This window comes from Panthera tigris, chromosome E1, assembly GCF_018350195.1.
Source record: "Panthera tigris isolate Pti1 chromosome E1, P.tigris_Pti1_mat1.1, whole genome shotgun sequence".
NCBI lineage: Eukaryota > Metazoa > Chordata > Mammalia > Carnivora > Felidae > Panthera > Panthera tigris.
The window spans coordinates 1,896,162-1,919,878 of NC_056673.1; the positions used below are offsets into that span (position 1 = coordinate 1,896,162).

General features: G+C 60.0%; 1 protein-coding gene across 1 annotated transcript; it reads left to right on the forward strand.

Annotated features, from left to right (window-relative positions):
- The first annotated feature begins 866 nt into the window (after window positions 1-866).
- On the forward strand, window positions 867-23,701 carry PELP1 (proline, glutamate and leucine rich protein 1). The gene is made up of 17 exons (XM_042966804.1): window positions 867-1,138; window positions 9,916-9,980; window positions 10,372-10,477; window positions 14,658-14,807; window positions 14,972-15,043; window positions 18,771-18,830; window positions 19,084-19,234; window positions 19,380-19,509; window positions 19,629-19,716; window positions 20,102-20,190; window positions 20,282-20,398; window positions 20,500-20,647; window positions 20,752-20,911; window positions 21,512-21,567; window positions 21,687-21,893; window positions 22,025-23,458; window positions 23,559-23,701. Exons 1-17 carry the CDS (start codon window positions 890-892, stop codon window positions 23,649-23,651), a joined length of 3,375 nt encoding a protein of 1,124 aa, XP_042822738.1. The 5' UTR covers window positions 867-889; the 3' UTR covers window positions 23,652-23,701.
- The last annotated feature ends 16 nt before the right edge of the window (window positions 23,702-23,717 follow it).

A 23,717-nucleotide genomic window follows, 5' to 3' on the forward strand; every position in this document is an offset into this window, starting at 1 on the left:
GTACACAAGGCCAAGAGGGAAGCAATGAGGAGGCCATTGTAAGAGGCCAGATGAGAGAGAATGGTGACTGGGACCACAGTGGCACCGGAGATGGAGAAATAAAAAAAAAGTAGTTGTACTGGGCTAACGTATTTTGGACTTGACGAAGGATTAGACAGAGGAGCAAGCAGAGAGGAATAAAGGCCCTTAGACTAGGATTTTTTTTTTTTTGCCAGTTCAAATTATTAATTATCCTTGTGCACAAAGAGGGAAGTATGAGTGTTCAGGGAAGTGTATTAGTGAAAAGCCGGAGCAGCTGGAAATACCATATCGGGCCACAGAACTAGACCACGGTGCACCCATTTCATCGCACCCCGCAGCTTAAAAAGCGGCGTAAAGGCGCCACGACGCGCGCCTAGTGAGACGAGTCGAGCGCAGACCCTGCTGTTGTGAAACAAACTTTGCGTTCACGTGTCTGTGCACCGACTAAGGTCAGGAGAGCACACACACTCCCCTGGGGCACGGAGCTGGGAAGACCGGAGGCGGCTCGTCCTTCAGGCCGCGTGCTGCTTACATTCGCGTTTGCAGGGCGCCAACGGCCGTCCCAGACTCCAGGCGAGAGGCCGGGTCCCAGGACGCCGGCCGCGCCGAGAGCGGAGGCGCCGCGAGCCCCGGGCACAGCCCGCGGAGGCCCGGGACGCTGGCGCCTTTTGTCCCGACCACGTGGTCCGCCCCGCGAGCGCGGCGCTCCGCTGCCCGCGCATGCTCCCTCGCAGCCCGCGCCGCGAGCCCAACCTCCGCCCGCCCAGTGCGCGGGGCCGCGGCCCCCTCCTCACGCCCCCTCCCCACCCGGCGCCCGTCGCGGTGCGTTTGCGTCATCGCGCCACGCCACCACGGAGCCCGGGTGAAGATGGCGGCAGCCGTTCTCAGCGGGCCCTCGGCGGGCTCCGCGGCCGGGGTTCCCGGCGGGACCGGGGGGCTCTCGGCGGTGGGCTCGGGCCCGCGTCTGCGCCTGCTGCTGCTGGAGAGCGTGTCCGGGTTGCTGCAGCCGCGCGCGGGGAGCGCCGTGGCTCCGGTACATCCCCCGGTCCGCTCGGCCGCGCACTTGCCCGGGCTCATGTGCCTCCTGCGGCTGCATGGGACGGTGGGCGGGGCCCAGGTGAGTGCGGCCCGCGGCCCTGGAGGAAAGCGGGCGCAGCTCCCGGGGTCCGGGGTCGCGGGGCCCCGCGCCGCGCCGGGGAGGTGGCGGGCAGGGGGGGCTGGGGCGGAGAGCGGAGCCCGTGTCGCTCTGGGCCACATTCACGCCCTGGGAAAGCCGTCGGTAGAAACTCAGGCGACAGGAAGGGCCTCGTTTTTCTCCACCGCTAGGCTCTTGGTGGTTCGAGCGGGTTCGAACAAGAGCGGGTTCGAGTCCAGGCCCCGGCGTATCTGGTTTTGGGGATTGTTTCGACGGCGTGAGTGAATGTAGTCGACAGATACTGAGCTCTTACGAAGGGGTGAGCTCAGGGTGCGCCTTTTTACAGATGGCAGTGGCGAGGAGCAAAATGCTTTCAAACGCTGTGAGAATTGTATGGTTGGGACCCCTAAGCTAACCTGGAGAACTACAGAGATTTTCCCGAGGCCCTAAGCTGAGACCCCTCCCCACCCCCCGGATGAGTAAGGGTTGGGTAGGGAAAGAAAATGGGAGAAGCGGTTCAGGCAGTGGAAGGCTCATGTGGTAGGAAGGAACTGAAAAGAAGGGCGTTGTGTCTGGGCCTCAGAGGTGGTGGGGGAAGAGAGTGCACACGATGAGGCTGGTGAGGTGAGTAGGCGGTGGGCAGGTCATGCAGAGCTTTCTAGACTGGCCTAGAAGGGTCCTTTGGGTTATACTAAGGGAAGAATCTAACATCCCTGCAGTTCTGCAAACTAGAAACCCAGATGTCATCCTGAACTCTTGCTCACATGCCTCATATGCAGTCCTGCTGATTTTAATTATTTAACTAGCTTCCAGACCTGCCCACTCCTTTCCGTATCCTTCCCTTTGCCCCCATCCTCGCCTGAACTCCCATCCTCTTGCCCAGGTGAAGGCACTGACTAAGAATGCATAACGTGTCCAACATGACGTCTTCTAACGTCGGGCGCTCCTTTAACATCTCCTCTCCATCCTCTCCTAACCCGCCCCCCCAGATTGTACCCATCCTTCAAGATGGTCTTCCTTGACTGGTCTTCGTTACTGGGACCTTCCCAGCCCTGTGCTTCCTTCCAGGAAGAGGGTGGTCACAACCCGCTGGATGGTTCTACAGTCTTCGCCCCACTTCTTTCAGGGACAGTCTCATCATTGATTTTAACATTACTCCTTGCTATTGACTGTGACAGAACTGGGCCTCTGCTATCTCAGCCCACTTTTGGAAGCAGGAGCCGATGATGCGTTTTCTCTTCTAAGTCCTCCTCGTCTAATTCGTGTGGTTTTAGGTATTTCTGAAATATTATGTATTCTGCCTAGACATGCGTGCTTTCTTTCATTGTCTTTCAAGTTTTCACTCCTCCCTCAAGTGCCCATTAAGTCCATGAACTTACCGTCTTTCTTATTTTCTGCGAAGTGTCTAAGTGTAGTAGAATTTTGAGCAAAGCTGAAAGTGATGCGGAAAACTAGACCCCTTTTAATATTGCTTGTGTTGCCTTTTTTGTGGGGGGGGGTGGCATATTCTGCCTTCACTTTTTTCCTGCTTGTGTGTCTCATATTGGACCCTCAGTACACGGGTTTTCTTAGCTTCCTCGTACACTTGTATTCAACAGACCTTTATCAAGTATCTGTTATGGGCTAGCTATTGTTTCTCTACCCTAGGCAGATAAACAGGCATGATCTTTTCCCTCAGAGGCTTTCTAGCCCAGTCGAGATGAGAACTGAGGGAAAGTAAATGGGCCGGAGCTTATTGGAAAGACGGATAGATCCCCTGATTGGACTGTCTGTGTTGACCCACTCAATGACTCTGCTTTCCCGCAGGTAACCCGGTAGCCCCACAGTGAAGCTGGATTGGTTCACAGTTTCTGGCACCGATTCCAGCCACAATCCCCTGCCTCGTCTCCTTGCCTCGTCTCCTTGCCTCGTTCTGTTGTATCTCAACCGTTTCTCACACAGCAGCTGCAGTGAGCTTTTCTTTCTTTTTCTTTTTTTTTAAGCTAATTTTTTTTTTTTTAAATTTATTTATCGAGAGAAAGTGTGTGTGTGTGCACACGAGGCAGGGAGGGGCAGAGAGAGAGAGAAAGAGAGGGAGAATCCCAAGCCGCGCTGCCAGTGCAGAGCCTGATGGGGGGGGGGGGGGGACTCGAACCCACGAACCGTGAGATCATGACCTGAGCTGAAGTCAGACGCTTAACCTTCTGAGCCATCCAGGCACCCCCGGAGTGAGCTTTCCAAAGTAAAATTCTGATCCCGTTTGCCGTCTTTTAAAATCTTTCAGGGGCGCCTGGGTGGCTCAGTCGGTTGAGCGTCCGACTTCCGCTCAGGTCATGATCTCACAGTTCATGAGTTCGAGCCCCGCATTGGGCTCTGTGCTGACAGCTTGGAGCCTGGAGCCTGCTTCCGATTCTGTGTCTCCCCCTCTCTGTCTGCCCCTCCCCTGCTCATGCTGTCCGTCTCTTATGAGTGAATAAATGTTAAAAAACATTTTAAATCCTTCAGTAGCTGGACTTTCTCGGCCCTTGGCCTTCGTACTTGTAGGTCTCTGCTCGGGATCCCTCCCTGTCCTGCTTCCCCGCTCCCCACAAAAATCGTTTCAGTTCTCTTTTATTTGTCACTGCCTTTGGGAAACCTTTCCAAACCACCCTATGATTCACTGTCCATTCTTAGACCATATTGAAGTGATCTATTTATTCGTTTCGCGTGTATACAATCTCCTTCCCTCCCATCTACACGACTAGGCTTTGATTTTTTTTTTTTAACACGTAATTGAAAAAGATGTAGGGAACTTACTTCAGATTACACAAAAGTAGAGGGAATAGTATTTTGAAGTATCCCATCCTGTGCTGTCCCCATCACCCCAATTTAACAAAGAACGTTTTACCAACATTGCTTAATGGCCACCCTCCCAGCTCTTCTCCCTCCCCCGCACCGGGCATCTTGAAGCAAATCCGAGATCTCATTTCCGATCTCATTTCCCCTATGGCCGCGTGTTCTTAGAAGGACAGGGGTCTTATTCTGCCTTGTACCCCAGGGTTTTACCCTGTTGCGTTCCGCAGCCAGTCGCGCCATCTGCTTAAAAACGTCATCAACAAGGTGACAGCATGCTCGCTCCAAACCATACATTTACCTTTGCGTGAGGCCCCACCCTGTGTGACCTCTGCTTGCCTCTCGGCCTCATCCCGTACAGCTCTCCGTGTGTCTGGACTGTGGCCGCCCACGCTAACCTCTTGATGTGAAACTTCCGGGAAGGTGAACTTCTCCCTTAGGGCTCAGCTTATCTGCCCCTGTTTCGCAGGAGTCTTTCCTGACCACCCTGTGCCAGTCCTTCCCGTCCCGAGCGTTCTCTGTCACCTTGTCCCGTTTCATTTTTCCTAGCACTTCTCACTCCTTGAAAGAAATTAACCTGTTTGTTATCGGTCACATTCTCCCTTCTCTTCGTACCCGGTTTAAATTCCATTATAATCACTTTCTTGCCCCTCTCCCTACACCGTGCTTGCCCCGCGATACCACGTCTGTGTCCAGTTCAACTCTGTTTGTTCTGTGCCTACACCCGCGCGGCTCGGTATAGCTGGAGAGGAACGCGTAACCTTGCTGACTGGTCTCAGTTAAGACTCCTGGCTGTCATCACGGCAAGCGGACCCTTAGTGTTGCCCAGCAGTCCTGCTACGTTTCCGCTCTCCTGGACAACCTCCGATTACTTCTCTGCACCCTCAGTCTTAGCTGATCACCTGCTTCCCACTTCTCCGAGCCGGTAGGCAGTCGGCGGGCAGTCCCGTAGGCTCCCGCCACCACATCTGCCAGGGTAACCGTAGCTGGCTCTCTGCCTTCCCTCCTGGGGCGAGGGACGAGCTGGCCCCGGCGACTGCTTGTGCACTAGGGCTAGCCCGTGCCCCCTCCTTCGTCCGATCTTCTTCTCTGTCGGGGCCTTGCCTCCGCACGCAGCTCCAGGCGGCCTTTAGCCGTCCCCACCTCGTGCCCCATTTCTCCTCTCGTCTTCATGGCAACGCTCCTCAAAAGAATTGTTCGTACTTCCCGCCTCCGACTCTTCACCCGTTTTTCTTTTGTTTAATAATGTTTTGAGATAATTAAAAAAAATTTGTTTTTTTTTTTAATGTTTATTTATTTTTGAGAGAGAAAGAGAGCGTTGAGTAGAGGAGGGGTAGAAAGAGAGGGAGACAGAGTCTGAAGCAGGCTCCAGGCTCTGAGCTGTCAGCACAGAGCCCGACATGGGGCTCGAACCCCCCAACCATGAGATCATGACCTGAGCTTAAGCTGGACGCTTAACCGACTGAGCCACCCAGGCGCCCCACGTTTTGAGATAATTTAAAGTTTATGCTCAATTTGAAAGGATAATAGACTTCTTGTGTATCTTTCCCCCAGATGCCCCAAATGTCAACGTTTTATTTTTTTTAATTTTTTATTAAAGAAACTTTTAAAAAAATGTTTGTTTATTTTTGAGAGAGAGAGAGAGACAGAGCACAAATGGGGGAGGGACAGAGAGAGAAGGGAGACAGAATCTGAAGCAGGCTCCAGGCTCCAAGCTGTCAGCACAGAGGCCGACACGGGGCTCAAACTCGCAAACCGTGAGATCGTGACCTGAGCCAAAATCAGACACTTAACCGACTGAGCTACCCAGGCACTCCCCTCGCCCCCTTTTTTTTTTTAAACTTTCCATGACCATTCAGGCCCTTAGGATTAGGTCTCTTTTTAAAAAAAATTTTTAAAGTAACAATCAGTCTTTTTTTTTTTTTTTTTTTTTTTTTTTAATGTGTTTATTATTGAGAGAGATAGCAAGAGGGAGGACTGGAGAGAGAGGGAGAGATAATCCCAAGCAGGCTCTCCACTGCTAGCTTGGAGCCCAATGTGGTGCTTGAACTCATGAACCATGAGATCATGACCTGAGCTGAAATCCAGAGTTGGACGCTTAACCTCCCGAGGTACCCAGGCGCCCTGAGATTGTTTAAAGTACTCTAACCCCAGGGGCGCCTGGGTGGCTCAATGAGTTAAGCTTCTGACTTCGGCTCAGGTCATAATCTCACGGTCTGTGAGTTTGAGCCCCGTGTCAGGCTCTGGGCTGACAGCTCGGAGCCTGGAGCCTGCTTCGGATTCTGTCTCTCTCTCTCTCTCTCTGTCTCTCTCTCTCCTTCCCCTGCTCATGCTCTGTCTCTGTCTCAAAAATAAGTAAAAACATTAAAATAAAGTACTCTACCCCCATTGTGGGGCTTGAGCTCACAACCCCGAGGTCAGGAGTCGCACGCTCTTTTGACTGAGCCAGCCAGGTGTCCCCTCTTTAGTCTTCTTTAAACTGAAGCAGTCTTGGGGCGCCTGGGTGGCTCAGTTGGTTAAGCGTCCAACTTCAGCTCAGGTCATGATCTCACACTCTGTGAGTTCGAGCCCCGTGTCGGGCTCTGTGCTGACCACTCAGAGCCTGGAGCCTGCTTCAGATTCTGTGTCTCCCTCTCTCTCTGCCCCTCCCCTGCTCATGCTCTGTCTCAAAAATAAATAAAAACATTAAAAAAAAGAAAACAAAAACTGAAGCAGTTTCTTCGTCTTACGATCACAACGGTTTTGGAGAGCCGCAGGGCAGTTCTGTTTGAGGACGCCCCTCGGTAACGGGATTCGGCAGGAATGATGCGGCCGTGTGTCATTTTTGGCGTGTCACATCGGGGGCACATGGTGTCTCTCTGCCCCTCCACCGGTGGTGGTGACTTCGGTCACTGGATCAGGACGGTACCTGCCCGGTTTCCTCACTGTGAAGTGTGGCTTGTCTGTAACTGGTACGTGTGCCGTGCGGAGATCACATGCACGTCTGTGTCTTGTCAGCCTTCTGCCCCGCGATTCAGTGTCCGTAGAAGCGTCTTCTCATTTGAGTCCTGGCTCCGGTGGTCACCTCCCGAACTTGTTCTCCTGGGGCTTTCGGCCTCACCCCTTCACCGAATCACCCCTCTGCAGGGGCCCGTGGCGGTTCTTGAAGACCACCCGTGCTCTTCAGGGTGTGAAGTTCAAAGGTCATTGTTGCCCCCCCCTCCCCCCGCCGGTCCTTTTCAAGGCATTTCATACAGTTGGCCCCTCCTTCCTTCTTGAGACTTTCCTCTGCTTCCGGCACAGCATCCTGATTTCTTTTTACCCGTTCTGCTCACTCCTTTCCAGCCTTTACCGGGTCCTCCTCGCTTCCCACCTCTGGATGATTGACGGTCCGAGAACCCGGGCCGATTTCCTCTGCGTGGGCGCTGTCCCTGGAGAGCTGACCCAGTCTCGTGGCCGACAGCTTCCCGGATCCGTGCTCCGACCCAGCCTTCTCCCTCCCGACCCACCTGCCCGGTGCCTGTGTGGCACATCCATTCTGCTGTTAAGTAGGAAGCCAGGTTCCACACTTGTGACCCAGCCCGCCCCTCCCGCGGGGCCCCTGCTAGCAAACCTCCGTTGTCTCTGCGTCTCCCTGTCTCGCGCCCCTGTCGTTTGCCAGCACACCCTTGGGCTCTGCCTTCAGAGTACATCCGGAATTCGACTCTGTACTGAGCTGGTTAAGCAGCACCACGTCTCGGCCTCCTCCTGTCTGCGTCTGCCACCCAGCGAGGCAGCTCGGCCCTGGGGCTGCGTTTTCAAAAATAAGTCAGACAAGGGGTGCCTTGGTGGCTCAGTCAGGTAAGCATCCGGCTCTTGATTTCAGCTCAGGTCACGATGTCACAGTTCGTGGGTTGGAGCCCCGCATCGGGCTCTGACCGGACAGTGTGGAGCCTGCTTGGGACTCTTTCTCTCCCTCTCTCTCTCTCTCTTTTTTTTTTTTTTAACATTTATTTATTTTTGAAGGAGAGAGAGCGTGAGCAGGGGAGGGGCAGAGAGAGAGGGAGACACAGAATCCGAAGCAGGTTCCAAGCTCTGAGCTGTCAGCACAGAGCCCGACGCGGGGCTTGAACCCACAAACTGTGAGATCATGACCTGAGCTGAAGTCGGACGCTCAACCGACTGAGCCACCCAGGTGCCCCAGCCTCTCTGTCTTTATCCTACTTGCTCTCTCAAAATAAACTTAAAAACAAAACAAAACAAAAGTCAGACGATATCACTCCTCTGCCCAGTCCCCCCCCCCCCCAGTCTTTATCTTCTTCAGAGTAAGAGTCACCAGGTGCCTGCATGGCGCCAGGCGCTGGCCCGGCCCCAGGGACCTGCGTCTTCTATGACTCTGGCCTCGCACTCTCCTTGAGACAGTTCACCTCCTTGCTGTCCTTTACCAAGAAGAACAGGGCGCACCTGTCACCGCGATCAATTTTATTGATTGATATTGTTATCATTAAAGGCTGTATTTTTAAGTAATCTCTGTACCCACCGTGGGGCTCGAACTCACAACCCTGAGATCAAGAGTTGCACGCTCCACTGACCGAGCCGGGCCCGGGCGTCCCCGCTCTGACCAATTTGAGAACACTCCAGAAGGAAGCCCGGTACCCGCTGGCAGTTACCACCCGTTTCCCCGCAGCCCCTCTCTGGCCCTCAGCCCGAGGCGGCCGCTCTCTACGTTTTGTCTCTGTGTTTGCCTGCTTGGACCATTTCGCGTAAACGAGTTCAACAACATGTGCCTTCTTTCACTTAGCGTCACGTTTTTAGAGGTTCACCCGTGTCTCAGAACTTCCCTTTATGACCCTCCGCCGTGTGGGCACGCCACACTGTGTTTCCCGTACAGCAGTTGGCGGGCGGGGGGTGGTTTCCACCTTGCGGCTCTCGGGGAGGATGCTGTGAACCCTCACGCGCAGGTGTGGGCGCGCACGTTTTCAGGTCGCTGGGGCAGGAGCCGAGGAGGGGACCTGCTGGGTCGTGCGAGCCCGCACGACCTCGCGAGGAACCGCCCGACGGTTGACGTTCTCCCCAGCAGCGCGTGCGGGCGCGACCGTGTCTTGCTTTCGCTGGGCCCAGATGGGGGTTCAGCGAGGGCTTCGGTGCCCCCTCCGCACGGAACGCCGTCTCCCTTCCCTCCCCGGCCGCCGCTTTCCTTCCCGAGTCCGCTCTTTCGGGCCCCCTGGTGCTTCGCGCCATCCCGCCCGGTTTCTCGTCTGGGTGTCCGTGTCTCTTATGTCGTCTGCACCTAGAACGTCGGCTCCGCAGCACCGAACACCGCGTCCCCCGTGAAGCGGATGTGGGGTGAATATTTGCAGGATAAGCGAGTAAATGTTTTCTTTCGTGAGAACGGGGCCACTAACTTGTCCAGCTCTGTTCCTCCGTCCGCCTCCGTGCGGAGCAGGTGTTGTTGGCAGAAGGAGCGGCGAGCGCGGTCGTGGGTCCGGGGGCTGTGAGGGGGCCTTCCAGGGGTCGGGAAATGACTCGTGGGAGGGCTGGGGGACACCCCTCTCTCAAGGCCCCCAGAGTACGTGGATGGGAGACTCTGGCCGACTCGGTCTGCGTTGGCCTTAGTGGCTCTCCGGAAGCCGGGAGCAGAAGGGGTTGGGGGTGAAGGAAGAAGGGGGTCCCAGGTAAGCCCGCGTCCGATCAGCAAGCATTTGTGGGGTCTCCTCCGTGCCGGGTGCCCTTCAGGGTGACCGGGCTGAGGGAGCCGCGTCTTGGCAGGCCGGTCGCTGGATGAGTTGGGCTGCCCCCGTGTGGCGCTCCCGTTGTCGGGCGGGGAGCCGGGACGGGACTCGGCTGCTGGAAAGCGGGCAGAGGCTGAACTCCTTGAGGGACGGCGGTCCGGGCTCAGAGGAGGTGTGACGTCAGGAAAGGGTCCGTGGGGCCGAGAGGGGTTGGGAGAATCCTGATCCCAACGCGCTTCCCTGCTTTCTCTCCCCCAGAACCTTTCGGCTGTCGGGGCGCTGGTGGGTCTCAGCAATGCCCGTCTCGGTTCCGTGAAAACTCGGTAAGTGTGCGCCCCGTTCTTCCTCTAGGGGGAGGTTTCCTTAGGAAGTGGGCCGTGCGTCTGTCCTTCTGTCCCTCTATTGTCACCACCCCGCGGATTCCGGAGACTTCTCCGTTCCCAGCGCGGGGAGGACTTCGTTCTTTCCACGGGCTCCCTTGAGTTGAGTGCCCCCCTCCCCCTTCCAGCTCCCGAGTTTCCTCAGCCCCCCCCCCCCCCCGTGGGACCACCCGGGCCCCCGCGTCCCCACTGCGCACCCCTCGCCGGGAGCCCTCCCGGCGCTGCGGCAGTTAGAGCGCCCGGGGGTCTGCGGCAGCGCCTGGCTCTGCCCGGTTAGCATAGGACAAGCTTCCTCCGCGGCCGGGCTTGTCCTCACGCCCTCGTCTCCTGCAAGGTTCGAAGGGCTGTGTCTGCTGTCCCTGCTGGTGGGGGAGAGCCCCACGGAGCTGTTCCAGCAGCACTGTGTGTCCTGGCTTCGCAGCATCCAGCAGGTCCTACAGGTGAGGCTGCCCCCCCGCCCCGCCCCCGCCCCGGCTCCATCCCCGTGCTCCCGGTGCACTGTGGGCGCTGGGCCTGGGCTCGGGCTCGTGAGGACAGAGAGGACTGGCGGTTCCCCGCGAACGGGGAGCACGGCTGCACGTGGGAACGTTGCAGGAGAGCGTTGGATATTTTTATCCACGGGGTTGTTTTAATTCATTTGACCTTTCGCACCCCGCGACCCTTGACCCTTTGCACTTCCTCGCTAGCCTTTCTAACACGTGACATCTCGAAAGTTCCTTTTCCCCGGTATTTTATTTTTGTTTTTATTTGTTAGCATTCTTATTTTTTGCTGCTCCTTTCTTCCTCTCTTAACATTTTAATTTTTTTTCTACTCTTACGTCCTCTGATGGCCTCCCCACCCGGTTCTTCAGTGAGCATGTTCCGAGCACTTGCGGCCGAGTGCCGAGCTCTGGGGGACAGTGGTAAGGCGGACTTGAACCCTGCCTTCATGGTCCCTGGAATCCAGGGGTCAGGGAGCTTTCTGTGGAGTGAATGTCTACAGATGGAGGAAATGAAGAAAAACAGCAACTTTTATTTGGAAAAGACAGCATATAAACCATCCCCTGAGTTCATTCTCATGAGTTGGTACTCATATTTTTAGAGGATGTATTTGGAGCAGATTGATGAATCTTACCTCTGTGGTGGCCTTAAACAGTTTACCCCTTCATAGAAATCCGTGTATCTGAGTGAAGGATGTTCTTCTTAAATAGACTCAGTTGTGGTCATTCTAATTTTCCCCTGAAACCAAAGCATACTTACATCCATCTTGCTCTTGAAACGTACCGTAGTTTGCGGATCCTGTCGTAAATTCACGTGAAAGCTTTCAAATGTCAGCGAGTTAAAATTTTTTTTGTTTTTTATTTTTTGAGAGAGAGAGAGAGAGTGCGCTCATGCACGCAAGCTGGGAGGGGCAGAGACAGAGGGAGAGAGAATCCTAAGCAGGCTCTACACTTTAACCATAGAGCCTGATGTGGGGGCTCGAACCCACGAACTGTGAGATCATCACCTGAGCCGAAATCAAGAGTCGGACGCTGAACGACTGAGCCACCCAGGCACCCCAGATCTCAGCTAGTTTTAATTAGCTTCTGAATTTTTAAACTACTGAAAACTTTCTCAAACACTTACACGGAGTAGATACCAAAGGCCTTAACGTAATTGTATTTCTGTTTCTTCAGAAGCTCTCTAGATCGTGCTGTTTATCGTTAAGAGTTATTTTGAGTGCGTCATTTCAACGTAACTCCTTTGATTTCTCCCTCAACAAAATAACCGAAGGGCAGTTTTTTATCCTATCTTGGGCCACCTTTTTAAATAGTGTTTTATTAAAATATGTATTTCAATAAAAACTTATTTTTATTATTTTTAAAATTTATCTTGCAAGTGAGAGAGAGTGCAAGCAGGTGAGGAGCAGAGAGAGAGGGAAAGAAAGGCTCTCAAGCAGGCTCTGCTCTGTCAGCACAGAGCCCAACGTGGGACTCAGTCTCACGAACCGTGAGATCATAACCTGAGCGGAGCTCAAGAGTTGGGACACTTAACCAACTGAGCCACCCAGGTGCTCCGTCTTATTTTATTTTTTAAGTAAGCTTCACGCCCGCAGTGGAGCCCAGCGTGGAACGTGAACTCACGACCCCGAGACCGAGACATGAGCTGAAACCGGGAGTCGGATGCTTCTCTGATTGAGCCACCCAGATGCTCCCCCGGGCAACCTTTTTTTTTTTTTCCCCCAAACTGTATTATCGAAGTGCGGTTGACCTACAGTGTCGTAGCAGTTTCAGGTGTACCGTGTGGCGGTTGGAAAATTCTGTACGTTCTGTGATACAGATGGTAAGTGTTTTAGGCTGTGCAGACCACACATGGGTGTTGTTACGTTTTGTTCCTTTTTTTTTTTTTTTTTTTTTTTTTTTTTGTTTCCTACCCATTTAAAAACGCAAAAGTCGTTTTTAGCTTGTGGGCCTTGCGAAAACAGGCACCGGGCACCCACAGACCGTAGAGTCTGGTGACCCAAGAGACTTTGCTCGAATGATTGTAAGTCGGGGCTCCCGGCCGGCTCAGTCGGTAGAGCGTATGACTCTCAACCTCAGGGTTGTGAGTTCAGGCCCCGCGTTGGGCGTGGAGCCTACTTGAAACAAAAATCAAGAACTATTCGACGCGCGTGAGATGACGCACGACGGCGGGTACTGTCGGAAGTGAAGGGGACGGTTCTCTTGAGAAGGCGTGACGAGAGTGTGGCCCGGGCTGGGGTGACGTGGGCACCTTTGCGATCAGGGCCAGTAGTTCGGGGAGGGTTTGTCGGAGCGGATTGGACTAGGAAAGGGAGAAAAGAGGAGTTTGGCCCCTCTGAAGGATGCTGAGCAAGCTGCTGTGGCTGGGTGGGGTTGGCGAGGCGTGACTGGGGAGGCAGGCGGGCGGGCGGGCGGGCCCAAACCACGTGTGGCCTCGTAGGCATGTGAAGGCGTTGGGTGTTTATTCTCGCAACGGTGGGAGTTCATGGAAGGTTTTGCGTAGGGGTGAGGAGAAGGAGGCGGTGGTGGCAGTGACGTGATCGGATTTGCATTTGGAAGGGTTGCTTGGGCTGCCGTGTGGAGAAGGGACTAGGAGGGGGCCGGGTCGGAGGCAGGGAGACCACGCAGAAGGGAGACGTCAGGGTAGCTGGGACTGGACAAGAGGCCGTAGACACGATGAGAAGTAGATTGAGTGCAAGAGAGGGTCGGAGGCACAGTGGACAGGTCCCGGTGGCAGAACCCTTCAGGGGAGGACGTGTCCGGGACGACTCCCGGATTTCAGGGCACGGGGGCAGGGGGGGAGACGGGGGCAGCCGGGCTCGTAGGGGACGGGTGGAAGCACCAGGCTCGTGGCCTTGGCCGTCCTCTTGGTCAGAAGCCCTCTTGGCAAGCGTACCCCTGATCTCAGAGCGTGACCCCGGGGGCTCAGCAGGTGCGGGCTTTCGTCGGTGCGTCTTACGAAGGGGAAGAGCCCCCTTCAGCAGTGGGTGGCTGCTGAAGCTGGGTGGGGGGGCGGGTGCGAGTGCCCTGGAGTGCCGACCCGCACGGGATTCGGAGGCGCGCCACACGTAGCGGTCAGGTGGGGGAGGCTGAGCTCGCGGGGACACCCGGACTGCGGGTGGTGTGGAAATGGGGAAGGTGTTTACGCCCCTCCGAGGTGGAGGGAGGCGAGGACGAGTACTGGTTTCCAATCTGGCAGCTTGGGTTATGAGGCCCGGGAAGTGCTTCTGGCCGAGCGGGGGCCTCTGAGGCCGGGTTGACCCGGGGGTGGGGAAGCGAGTGGGAGATGGAATGAAGTCGGGAAGCCGGACGATCCTTTCAAGATGGAGAGGAATTGGGCAGAGCCAGGAGGGGCTCGGAGAAGGGTTTTCCGGTGGGGGCACCCGCGTGCCGCTAAGTGTCCGTGGGAGTCCTTCGGGGGGACTGGCCGGAGATCAGGCCTGGAGCCGGGTGATGGTGTCAGGTTCTGAGAAGAGGGGACTGGTCCTCGCACGGGAGTCGCGGCGGCGGGAAGCCGGGGGCATCCCCGTGGCTGGGCTTCTGTGTCCTCTGTGACGGTGGCAGTGGTGGAGAAGGTTCCAGTCGAGGGGAGGGTGCGGTGGGGTGACCGGAAGAGGCCCCCCGCCATCACTTTCCCACTAAGCGTTCTTACTGCTTCGGTTGCCGGGGGCCTCTGGTCTGGCGGGAGAGAGGTGCTTCCTGCTGCTTCTGGGAAGCCCTTCTAGATCCAGACGGTGTTTTCCTCCGTGAGTCCAGGGTGGGTCTGAGCCAGGCAGGAGCCAGCGTGGCGACACGGGGCGGTGTTGTTACGGCTGAAGCTTCGGTGCGAAGCGCTCCTCTCCGTTCCTAGCAGGGACGCGCAGCACGGGAGGATCTGAGACTTCCGTCAGTGGGCTCTGGAAGGCGCGTTCCCAGATTTCGGGGCCCCCAGACGCCCGTGATGCTGACATGTAGACACGCGTCCTTTCTGTGGACCAAGGCGCTGCCTTGGGGTGCCCCGTGTCGCCAGTGCGCCTTTCCCTGGTGGGTTTGCTGCCGGTGGTGACCTGCCCCGTGGTGTTTCCCAGAAGCCCCGTGTCGCGCCGCCTCCTCTCCGCGACCGCAGAGGTGAGGTTGGGAGCACGGGTGTCGCTGCTTTCAGTCCCAGGACCCACCCCCGACGATGGAGCTGGCCGTGGCCGTCCTGAGGGACCTACTCCGGTACGCGGCCCAGCTGCCCACGCTCTTCCGGGACATCTCCACGAACCACCTGCCCGGCCTCCTCACCTCCCTGCTGGGCCTCAGGCCAGAGGTGAGAGCCCTCACAGCGCTTCCCCTCCGTGGAGCTAGAGCGGGGGGTAGCGGGAGGGCAGCGGGCATTGGGGGGCGGAGCGGGGGGAGCGGGGGCGTGCAGATGGGGTGTGGGTGGGCGCGTCGGGCTCTCCGGCCCGGCCTCACTTTCTGTTCTGCCCACAGTGTGAGCTCTCCGCGATGGAGGGGATGAAGGCTTGCATGACCTACTTTCCTCGGGCTTGTGGGTCTCTCAAGGTAAGTGATCGTGCGCAGCGCGGTGGCTGTCTCACCGCAGACCGTCGGGTCGCGTCGGGTCGCGTCGCGGAGTGTTCTGAGCAGCTGTGACCGTGCCGCCTCCTAGTGCTTAAATGCTCTCTCATCACGTCCTCACGGCTGAAGGAACGAAGTAACTTCCCTGAGGTCGAGGAAGCTCGGAACCCGTGTCTATGGCCGGAGTCTAGGCTGTTAACCCTGACTCGGCCCTTCTGCCCTCCTCCTCTGTGCCTTTACCCTGCCCTCCCCGCCTTCCTACCGCCGTACTCTGTTCCTGAAGCTTGCGTAATCTCCTCCAGGAAGCCTTCCTGACTTCTCGCTTCCCCGTATCGACTTGTATTCCTGACTGAGCTCTCTGTCCCTTCCCCACCCTTTCCCCCAAGCTGTCATGACCCGCGCAAGGCGGCTGTTCGACGAAGCCTTACTAGGTCACGTGGGCAGGGTATCAGTGGGTCAGGGGAGGGGAGATGCCAGGGAGAGAACTGCAGTTTTACTGTCCAGGAGGCACAGTAACAACACGTTGTGTCAGAGCAGTACGTTAAAGAGGGCCGCGTAACCGGCTCGTGTCCTCGGACGCCAGCCTCGTACCCGGGAACAAACGGGTGGCCCGTTCATTGTGGTTTTTCTTCCTTCGTCATACTCAGTGCTGCTCGGCAGACCGTCGGGCGTCCCGCCACTCAGAGGGACGCACAGAGCTGTAGGGAACTGGAATGCGTGGCAGATTGGTGGCTCCTCGTGCGCTCAGTGGTGTGGTTGCCTGTCGGCCACCATCGTTACCAGTTAGGGGAGTTTGCCGTTAGGGGATCTTACGTTGAAAGTAAGATCCCCTGGTTCTGCGAGAAAGTCGAGAAAGTAAAGGAAAGCGAGACACCTGATGGCGGCATCCGCCGAGTGCGGCCACGGGACACCCTGTCACGGCGGTGGTCCCGGGGGGGTTGGTGTCGGTGGGTGAGACAGACGAGGACGCGGGCCCGGAGCGGTTTCACCGACCTACCCGTCAGGTCTGCAAGCCTCGTAGCTCTGAAGCCAGGGCGGGTGCCACGTCGGTCGGCCCTTCGAGCCCATGCTTTTCCCGTGGGAGAGACCCCAGAAGCTCTTAAGAATGTAGCCTGGATGGGCCGATAGGCTTCCACGGGGATAGGCATCCACGGGGATGCTGGCTCCGGTCGGCTGTCTCGGCTGGGGGAGGGAGGGCCACGCGGAGCCCTGGGGGTGGACGTGCCGTGGGCCAGGAGCGTGTCCGCCGAGGCTGGGTTAGGGTTAGGGTTAGGGTAGCACCGGTTCCTCGAGCTGTTTCTCAGTGACACGGGGTCAGGTCCTCATCAGTCTGGGTTTTCACAGGCTACCCTGATGGCAGGTGACGGGATCTCTGGGCAGTCAGGGCAAGATTTTGTCAAGAAGGCCTTTGGAGCAACTGCTAGATTTTTCTAAAGTCGAGTTGGGTTGTTTTTATAAAGTTCAGCCTGAGTTGTGCTGAGTTCAGTAAAAACTGCCTTCCTTCTGGAGCGCTCTGTAGATCAGCGTCTGGAACCACGCAGGCCGTGTGTTTGTCCCCGAGCCCCCACCGGTCAGGGCGGGTGTCCGTTCTGGTGCGGCTCCTGAGGGCCCGCGTCCTCCCGCCCCCTCCCTCACCTGTGCCCCGAGGCGGGAGCTGGGGTGTCGCCGCCTGCTGGACTCCCGCAGTCGGGGGGCTGGACGCCAGGGAACCCTGCGTGGGTGCCTCTGATCTCTCTGTGAGAGGACAGTCATCCACGCTAATCCACAGCCTTGGGGACACGTTCTGGCCTGCGTTTTGAGTGTCTTTCCAAAGGTCACAGCAGGACTTCCAGATGTTCCAGGCCCTGTGTCCCTGCCTCCGGCTCACTGAGAACACAATGTCATCTGGAGACCGTCCCCCCGTGGACGTCACATTTCAGACAAGAATCTGTGAGAGGCTCCAGGGCGGCTTGTACTTGGGAAACTGATAAGTGCTGTTTGGAGTGTCCGTCTGTCCCCTGGCTCGCCCCAGGGCAGTGGCGGCGTCCGAGTCCGGGATGACCCCTCCCAGATGACGTGCCTCTAGCCTCCCGAGTCTGTGAGGTCAGCCCCCCGGAGGCTCTCCTCCCCCCCGCCGAACGGGCGAGTAGTTCCTCGGGATGAGCCGGAACAGTAAGCCCCGGAGAGGCTCCCGCCCTTTGCGTGGGTGCGTGGGTGCGCGCGTGCGCTCTCCCGAGTGAGACATCGTGTAGTTGGCCTGCTGGGTCGTCTGGGGCAGCCTCCTGCTCAGAGCCGCGTCCCTGAGCTGTGCTCTGTCGCGATCGCATACGCAGACTTGCGTTGGCCTCGGCCCGGCTCTTTTGCACCAGCATCTCGGGGAAGGTGACCAGAAGGGCAGGGCGCCACCGCACCTGGGCCTTTGGCCGCTCTCCAGGAAATGTCCTCCTTGGGGGCCGGGGAGTCCAGACCCCCGCGGGCGGTTCCCGTCTTCCGTGAAGTGTTCCGAACCCTCCCACGCCACACCAGCCGTGAGAGCGCCGTCCCCGTCCCGGTGGGACCGGTCAGCGAGAACCGCGCTCGCCGCGGGGCAGGTGGGAGGGAGCCGTCTGCTTGGTTCCCGAACCACGTGCTCTGCTTCCATCCGCGAGGCCCTGCCGAGGGCCTGGCGCCACAGCCGCTCTTTTCTCCCGCACGTTCACCCTTGTGTGCGTGGGGCCCCGCCCCCACAGGACCCTCCGGCCTGGGGCGGAGGCCGCGTCTGCTCCTGACGTGCGTCCCCAGGTGGATCCCCTCCCTCAGCCTGGCCAGCCCGCCCCTGCCCCTGCTGATGCCTTGTGTCCTCCTGACTCTGCCCCTGCAGGTGGGGTCCGTCCCCTCTCTCTGTGCCCTCACGTCAGTGTGTTGTTGCCCTCGTTTGTGCCAGTGTTTTCACAGCCATAAAATACGTGGAATTGCAAGGGAAACCGATTCTGCTCAGAATGGGAGTTTTAAAAGTTGTGATGGAGCAGCGTGTGGTTCGTCGTTAACGCATCAGATAACAGGACCTAATAGCTGCCGATGTTTCAGATCAGCGGAGCGATGTTTCAGGACGCCTGTAAATAGAACGTGCTGTGAAAACAAGCGGTTTCTGCCGGTGACCGTCAGGGGCACTGCCGACAGCACGGTGGCTTTTTGTCTCCTTTTATAACGGAAAGAAACCCTGCGTTTCACTTACGGGTTGAAAATGATAAAGATATTTCTTTCCCTGCCATGTTCCCAGGCCCCGATTCTGGCCCCAGAGAGTTTGTGGCCCCCCAGTGAGGCCTCGTGTGGGCGGGGACCTGGCCCTGCCACACTGCCTTCTCCTCTTGCCTGACCCTGCCCTGCCCTCGCACCTCCGCACCTCCGCACCTCCGCACCTCGGCTTGGGGCCACACTTCCCTGCGTGCACCTGTCGTCGTGTCTCAGCCGCAGGGGTGGGAGTGTGGTGGTTGCCGCTTTTTCAGGACCGCGTCCTTTTGGCCTGAGGGAGAGGACCCTCATTTTGCAGAAGTCAATGGGAGGGAGCCCAGTGTCTATGGGGCCAAACGGGAGGCAGGCTGAGGGTGAGGGCTGTGTTCGGGATGTCTTTGGACCCCGGAGCGGGTGCGCTCCAGGCACGGAGCCCGTTAGCCTGCCTCGCGTCCTGGGTCTGCGGGACGGAAGGGCCTGGGCGCTGGCTCACCAGCCTCTTCCTCTCTGTCCCCTGACCCAGGGCAAGCTGGCCTCATTCTTCTTGTCTCGCGTGGATGCTTTGAGCCCTCAGCTCCAGCAGGTAAAGGGAAAGGAGGGGGGTGGAGACTCTGGGGGCCTGAGCTGGAGCTTTCTTCTCTCTTCCTTGGCTTTTCTTGCTGTCACTGCCATTGGACTGTGACGTCACCTCCCCACCCCATCTGCGTTCCGCCCCACCGTCCCTTCCTGTTCCCCTCCGAGCTCTCTTTCTTGGCCCATTGGGGCCGGGGGTCGGGGGGTGGCCCTGGCGCTGGGCCGCATTCCCGTCTGACTGCTTTCTGGCGTTTCTTCCGCAGTTGGCCTGTGAGTGCTACGCCAGGCTGCCCTCGCTGGGGGCCGGCTTTTCCCAGGGCCTGAAGCACACGGAGAGCTGGGAACAGGAACTGCACAGCCTGCTGGCCTCCCTGCATGGCCTGCTGGGGGCCCTGTACGAGGGAGCGGACACGGGTAGGGGCTGCCGCAGGAGGGGCCCGGGAGGGGCGCCTGGCGGTGTGGGGTGGTGCGGCTCAGCACGTGGGTCACCTCCCGTGAGCGAGAGGGACGGGGACGGAAGAAGGACGTCGGGGTGCGAAGTGCCGATGTTTCCGCACAGCCCCCGTGCAGTGTGAGGGCCCCGGGCTGGATGTGCTGCTCGCGCCCTCGGAAGACGGTGACGCCCACGCCCTCCTCCGGCTTCGGCACAGGTTTTCGGGCCTGGCACGCTGCCTGGGGCTCCTGCTCAGGTGTGTGAGTGAGGGTGGGGGGGGGGGGGTCGTCCTCCCCGGGGAGGAGGCAGAGGACTGGGGAGGGGGTCCCGTCGGGGAGCCCGTGCTGAGGGTGTCCCTGCTCTCGTTCCCGTCAGCTCTGAGTTTGGGGCTCCCGTGTCCGTCCCCGTGCAGGAGATCCTGGACATCATCTGCCGGACCCTCAGCATCAGTGCCAAGAACATCGTGAGTGGACCTCGTGCTCTGTCCGCGGCCCTTCCTCGGGACTGGGGCGACTGGGCGGGCCATGCGGGAGGCGAAGCCCCCAAATCGGGGCCTCCCTGAGGCTGCGCCGGCCAGCGCCTTCCTCTTGTCCAGACGCCACTGCTCCCCGGGCTTCTCGCGACACACGTGCACATCCCAGTGGGTTCGCTCACATTTCTAGGAATGCTTCTGGCACGTGCTTCCCTAGGGGAGGGCGAACCCGGGGTCAGCCGTGCCTCCCCTCCTCTCTCCGGGGTCTGTCTCCGGGGACGGGTTTGTGGCGCGGGGCGGGCTCCTCCCTGTGTGCACACGCGTGCGGTCCCCCTCCCCTCGCGCACGCGCCTTCCCTCTGCCTTGTGTCCTGCAGAGCTTGCTCGGGGACGGTCCCCTGCGTCTTCTGCTCCTGCCTTCCATCCACCTGGACGCCCTGGACCTGCTCTCCGCGCTCATCCTCGCGTGAGTGGGACGGGGCGGCGTGTCGTGAAGGGGCGGGGTGTCGTGAAGGGGCGGGGCCAGAACGGGGTCCCTGTTCTGTCTTCGCCCCCAGGTGTGGAAGCCGCCTCCTGCGCTTCGGGGCCCTGATCAGCCGCCTGCTTCCCCAGGTCCTCAATGCCTGGAACCTCGGCAGGGATGCCCTCCCTCCGGGCCAGGAGAGGCCTTACAGGTGACGGGCGAAGGAGGGGTAGAGAGGGGAGGGTGGGCCGGGAGCCCCGAGGGGACCTGGCCGGCGGCCCCCTGACGGGCTTCTCTCCGCTCGCTCCTCAGTGCCGTGCGGACCAAGGTGTATGCCGTGTTAGATCTGTGGGTGCAGGTGTGCGGGGCCTCGGCGGGAGTGCTGCAGGGGGGCGCCTCGGGGGAGGCCCTGCTCTCCCACCTGCTCAGTGACATCTCCCCGCCCGCCGACGCTCTCAAGGTGAGCGAGGCCCGTGCTCCTGGCCGGGGACCGTCCCCCGCGCCCCTGCTCCCTAATCTCTGTGTCTGCCCATGTGTGTGACTCACGCTTCCCTCCTCCGCCAGCTGCGCAGCCCCCGGGGGAGCCCTGATGGGGGACTGCAGTCTGGGAAGCCCAGCGCCCCCAAGAAGCTGAAGCTGGATATGGGGGAGGCCACGGCCCCGCCCGGGCACCGGAAGGGGGACAGCAACGCCAACAGCGACGTGTGCGCGGCCGCGCTGAGAGGTGGGTGAGGCCGTGCCCAGCAGCCTGGGGCCGTTGTTGAAGCGGTGCCCGTAAGGCCCAGGGCCGGCCCGGGGCTGCGGACGCCTGGGCTCCTGTGTCACATGGGGCTCCGGGCTCTTCCTGCTCCCGCAGGGTCTCTGCTACCTACCCCGTGCTGCTGCAGCACAGGGTGGGGGGGTCCCTGCCCCTCGGAGCTTGCGTCCCCCCCACTCACCACCCCCCCCCCACCCCCCAGCAGGCTGCTCAGCGGGGCTTTCTGCTTTCGTTGTCACCGATCAGGAAGCAGGAGCATAGTCGGTACCGTGTGGCGCGAGGGTGACTTTCCTCTGGGTCTTGTGTGTCGCCTGGCCCGCCACCCGCCGCGTGGAGAGGAAGGTCTCTCTCCCCGCGTCTGCGAATGCGTCTGCGCGTGCGTGCGCAGCGCGCCTCCCCACCTGCCCGTGCTGTCTGCGGCCCTGGGCGCCGGAGGCGCTCCTGTGACCCCCGGTGTGCTGTCGAGAAGCCCAGCGACTCGACCGAGGCAGGCAGGGCCGGGGCCACCGCCCGGCTCGGGCTGCGGAAGCCCCACTGGCCCGCCTGAGACGCCCTCTCCTCCCCCAGGCCTCAGCCGGACCGTCCTCATGTGCGGGCCTCTCATCAAGGAGGAGACTCACAGGGTCAGTGGAGACGGGCGCTGCCGTGCGCGGGGGCTGCCCCCCGAGGTGGGGTGTGCAGACCCGGACAAGGCTCGGGTGGGCTTGGCGACGTCTCGAGGTGCGCTCCGTGTCCTTTTCAGAGACTGCACGACCTGGTGCTCCCCCTGGTCATGGGGGTCCAGCAGGGCGAGGTCCTGGGCAGCTCCCCATATACCAGCTCCCGCTGCCGCCGGGAGCTGTACCGCCTGCTGCTGGCCCTGCTGCTGGCGCCGTCTCCCCGCTGCCCGCCTCCCCTCGCCTGTGCCCTGCAAGCCTTCTCCCTGGGCCAGAGAGAGGACAGCCTGGAGGTAACTGCCCACCTGAGCCCACCCCTGAGCTGTCGGGAGTGTCCTGTTCCTGACGCCACGGGCCCGCCCTCTCTGGGGCCGTGAACCCTTGTCCTGTCCCTGATGCCACGCCTGCCTTCGTCTTTCCTCAGGTCTCGTCCTTCTGCTCAGAAGCACTGGTGACCTGTGCCGCTCTGACCCACCCCCGCGTTCCCCCCCTGCAGTCCATGGGCCCTGCCTGTCCCGCGCCTGCCCCGGCTCCCCCCCCCGAGGCCCCGTCTCCATTCAGGGCCCCACCCTTCCACCCCCCGGGCCCCATGCCGTCCGTGGGCCCCATGCCCTCCGTGGGCCCCATGCCCTCCGTGGGCCCCATGCCCCCGGCGGGCCCCATGCCCCCCACACGCCCCGGGCCTCCAGCCACAGCCAACCACTTAGGCCTGTCTGTCCCCGGCCTGGTGTCTGTACCCCCCCGGCTCCTGCCTGGCCCTGAGAACCACCGGGCAGGCTCAAACGACGACCCCGTCCTTGCCCCTAGTGGCACCCCTCCACCGGCCGTGCCCCCAGATGAAACTTTCGGGGGCCGAGTGCCAAGGCCAGCCTTTGTTCACTACGATAAGGAGGAGGCCTCCGACGTGGAGATCTCCTTGGAGAGCGACTCCGACGACAGCGTGGTGATCGTGCCCGAGGGGCTGCCGCCCCTGCCGCCCCCGCCCCCCACAGGGACCACGCCCCCCCCTGCAGCTCCGGCCGGGCCACCGACAGCCTCCCCTCCCGCGCCGGCCAAGGAGGAGCCTGAAGAGCTTCCCGCGGCCCCGGGGCCTCTCCCACCCCCACCGCCACCCCCCGCGCCGGGCCCCGTGGCGCTGCCGCCACCCCAGCTGGTCCCCGAAGGGCCGCCTGGTGGCGGAGGACCCCCCGCGCTGGAAGAAGACTTGACAGTTATTAACATCAACAGCAGCGATGAGGAGGAGGAGGAGGAGGAGGAGGAGGAGGAAGAGGAGGAGGAAGAAGAGGAGGAGGAGGAGGATTTCGAGGAGGAAGAGGAGGAGGAAGAGGAGTATTTTGAGGAGGAAGAAGAGGAGGAGGAGGAGTTTGAAGAGGAGTTTGAGGAGGAGGAAGGGGAGCTGGAGGAAGAAGAGGAGGACGAGGACGAGGACGAGGAGGACGAGCTGGAGGAGCTGGAAGAGGTGGAGTTTGGCCCGGCAGGCGGCCCGGCCGAAGAAGGGGGCCCTCCGCCCCCCAGCCCGGCCCCTGCCCTGCCCCCTGCCCAGCCCCCTGAGGCCCCGCCCGGGCCGCTGCTGGAGGTGGAGGAGCCCGGGCCCGAGGACGAGCCGGGGGCCGAGGCCGCCCCCACGCTGGCCCCCGAGGTGCTCCCCTCCCAGGGCGAGGGGCAGAGGGAAGCGGGGAGCCCCCCGGCCGGGCCGCCGCCCCAGGAGCTGGTGGAGGAGGAGCCCTCGGCTCCCCCGCCCCTGCTGGAAGAGGGGACTGAGAACGGGGGTGACGAGGTGCCACCCCCACCGGAGACGCCTGCGGCCGAAGAAATGGAGGCGGCGGCAGAGGCAGAGGCGGCGGCCCTGCAGGAGAAGGTGAGGCGGGCGGGCGGGGGGCTGCGGGTGCCCTGGCGACCTCGGCCGCCCCGCTCTTCCCCGTGTGACCGCTTCTAATCGCGCGTCTTTGCCCCGAAAGGAGCGGGATGACACGGCTGCCATGCTGGCTGACTTCATCGATTGTCCCCCTGATGACGAGAAGCCCCCAGCGGCCCCCGAGCCTGAGTCCTAGTCTTCCCCCGCGCCCCCCGCTCCTGTTTCCAATAAAGTCGTGTCTTCGGCTATCGACTGCTGCTGC

Bases quoted from the DNA above. Each gene is read 5' to 3' on its own strand.
- PELP1 (XM_042966804.1), top strand. From the start codon at position 890: ATGGCGGCAGCCGTTCTCAGCGGGCCCTCGGCGGGCTCCGCGGCCGGG. The intron at 19,235-19,379 runs GTAGGGGCTGCC...GTTTCCGCACAG, and splicing joins GTACGAGGGAGCGGACACGG to CCCCCGTGCAGTGTGAGGGC. The intron at 20,912-21,511 runs GTGGGTGAGGCC...CTCCTCCCCCAG, and splicing joins GTGCGCGGCCGCGCTGAGAG to GCCTCAGCCGGACCGTCCTC.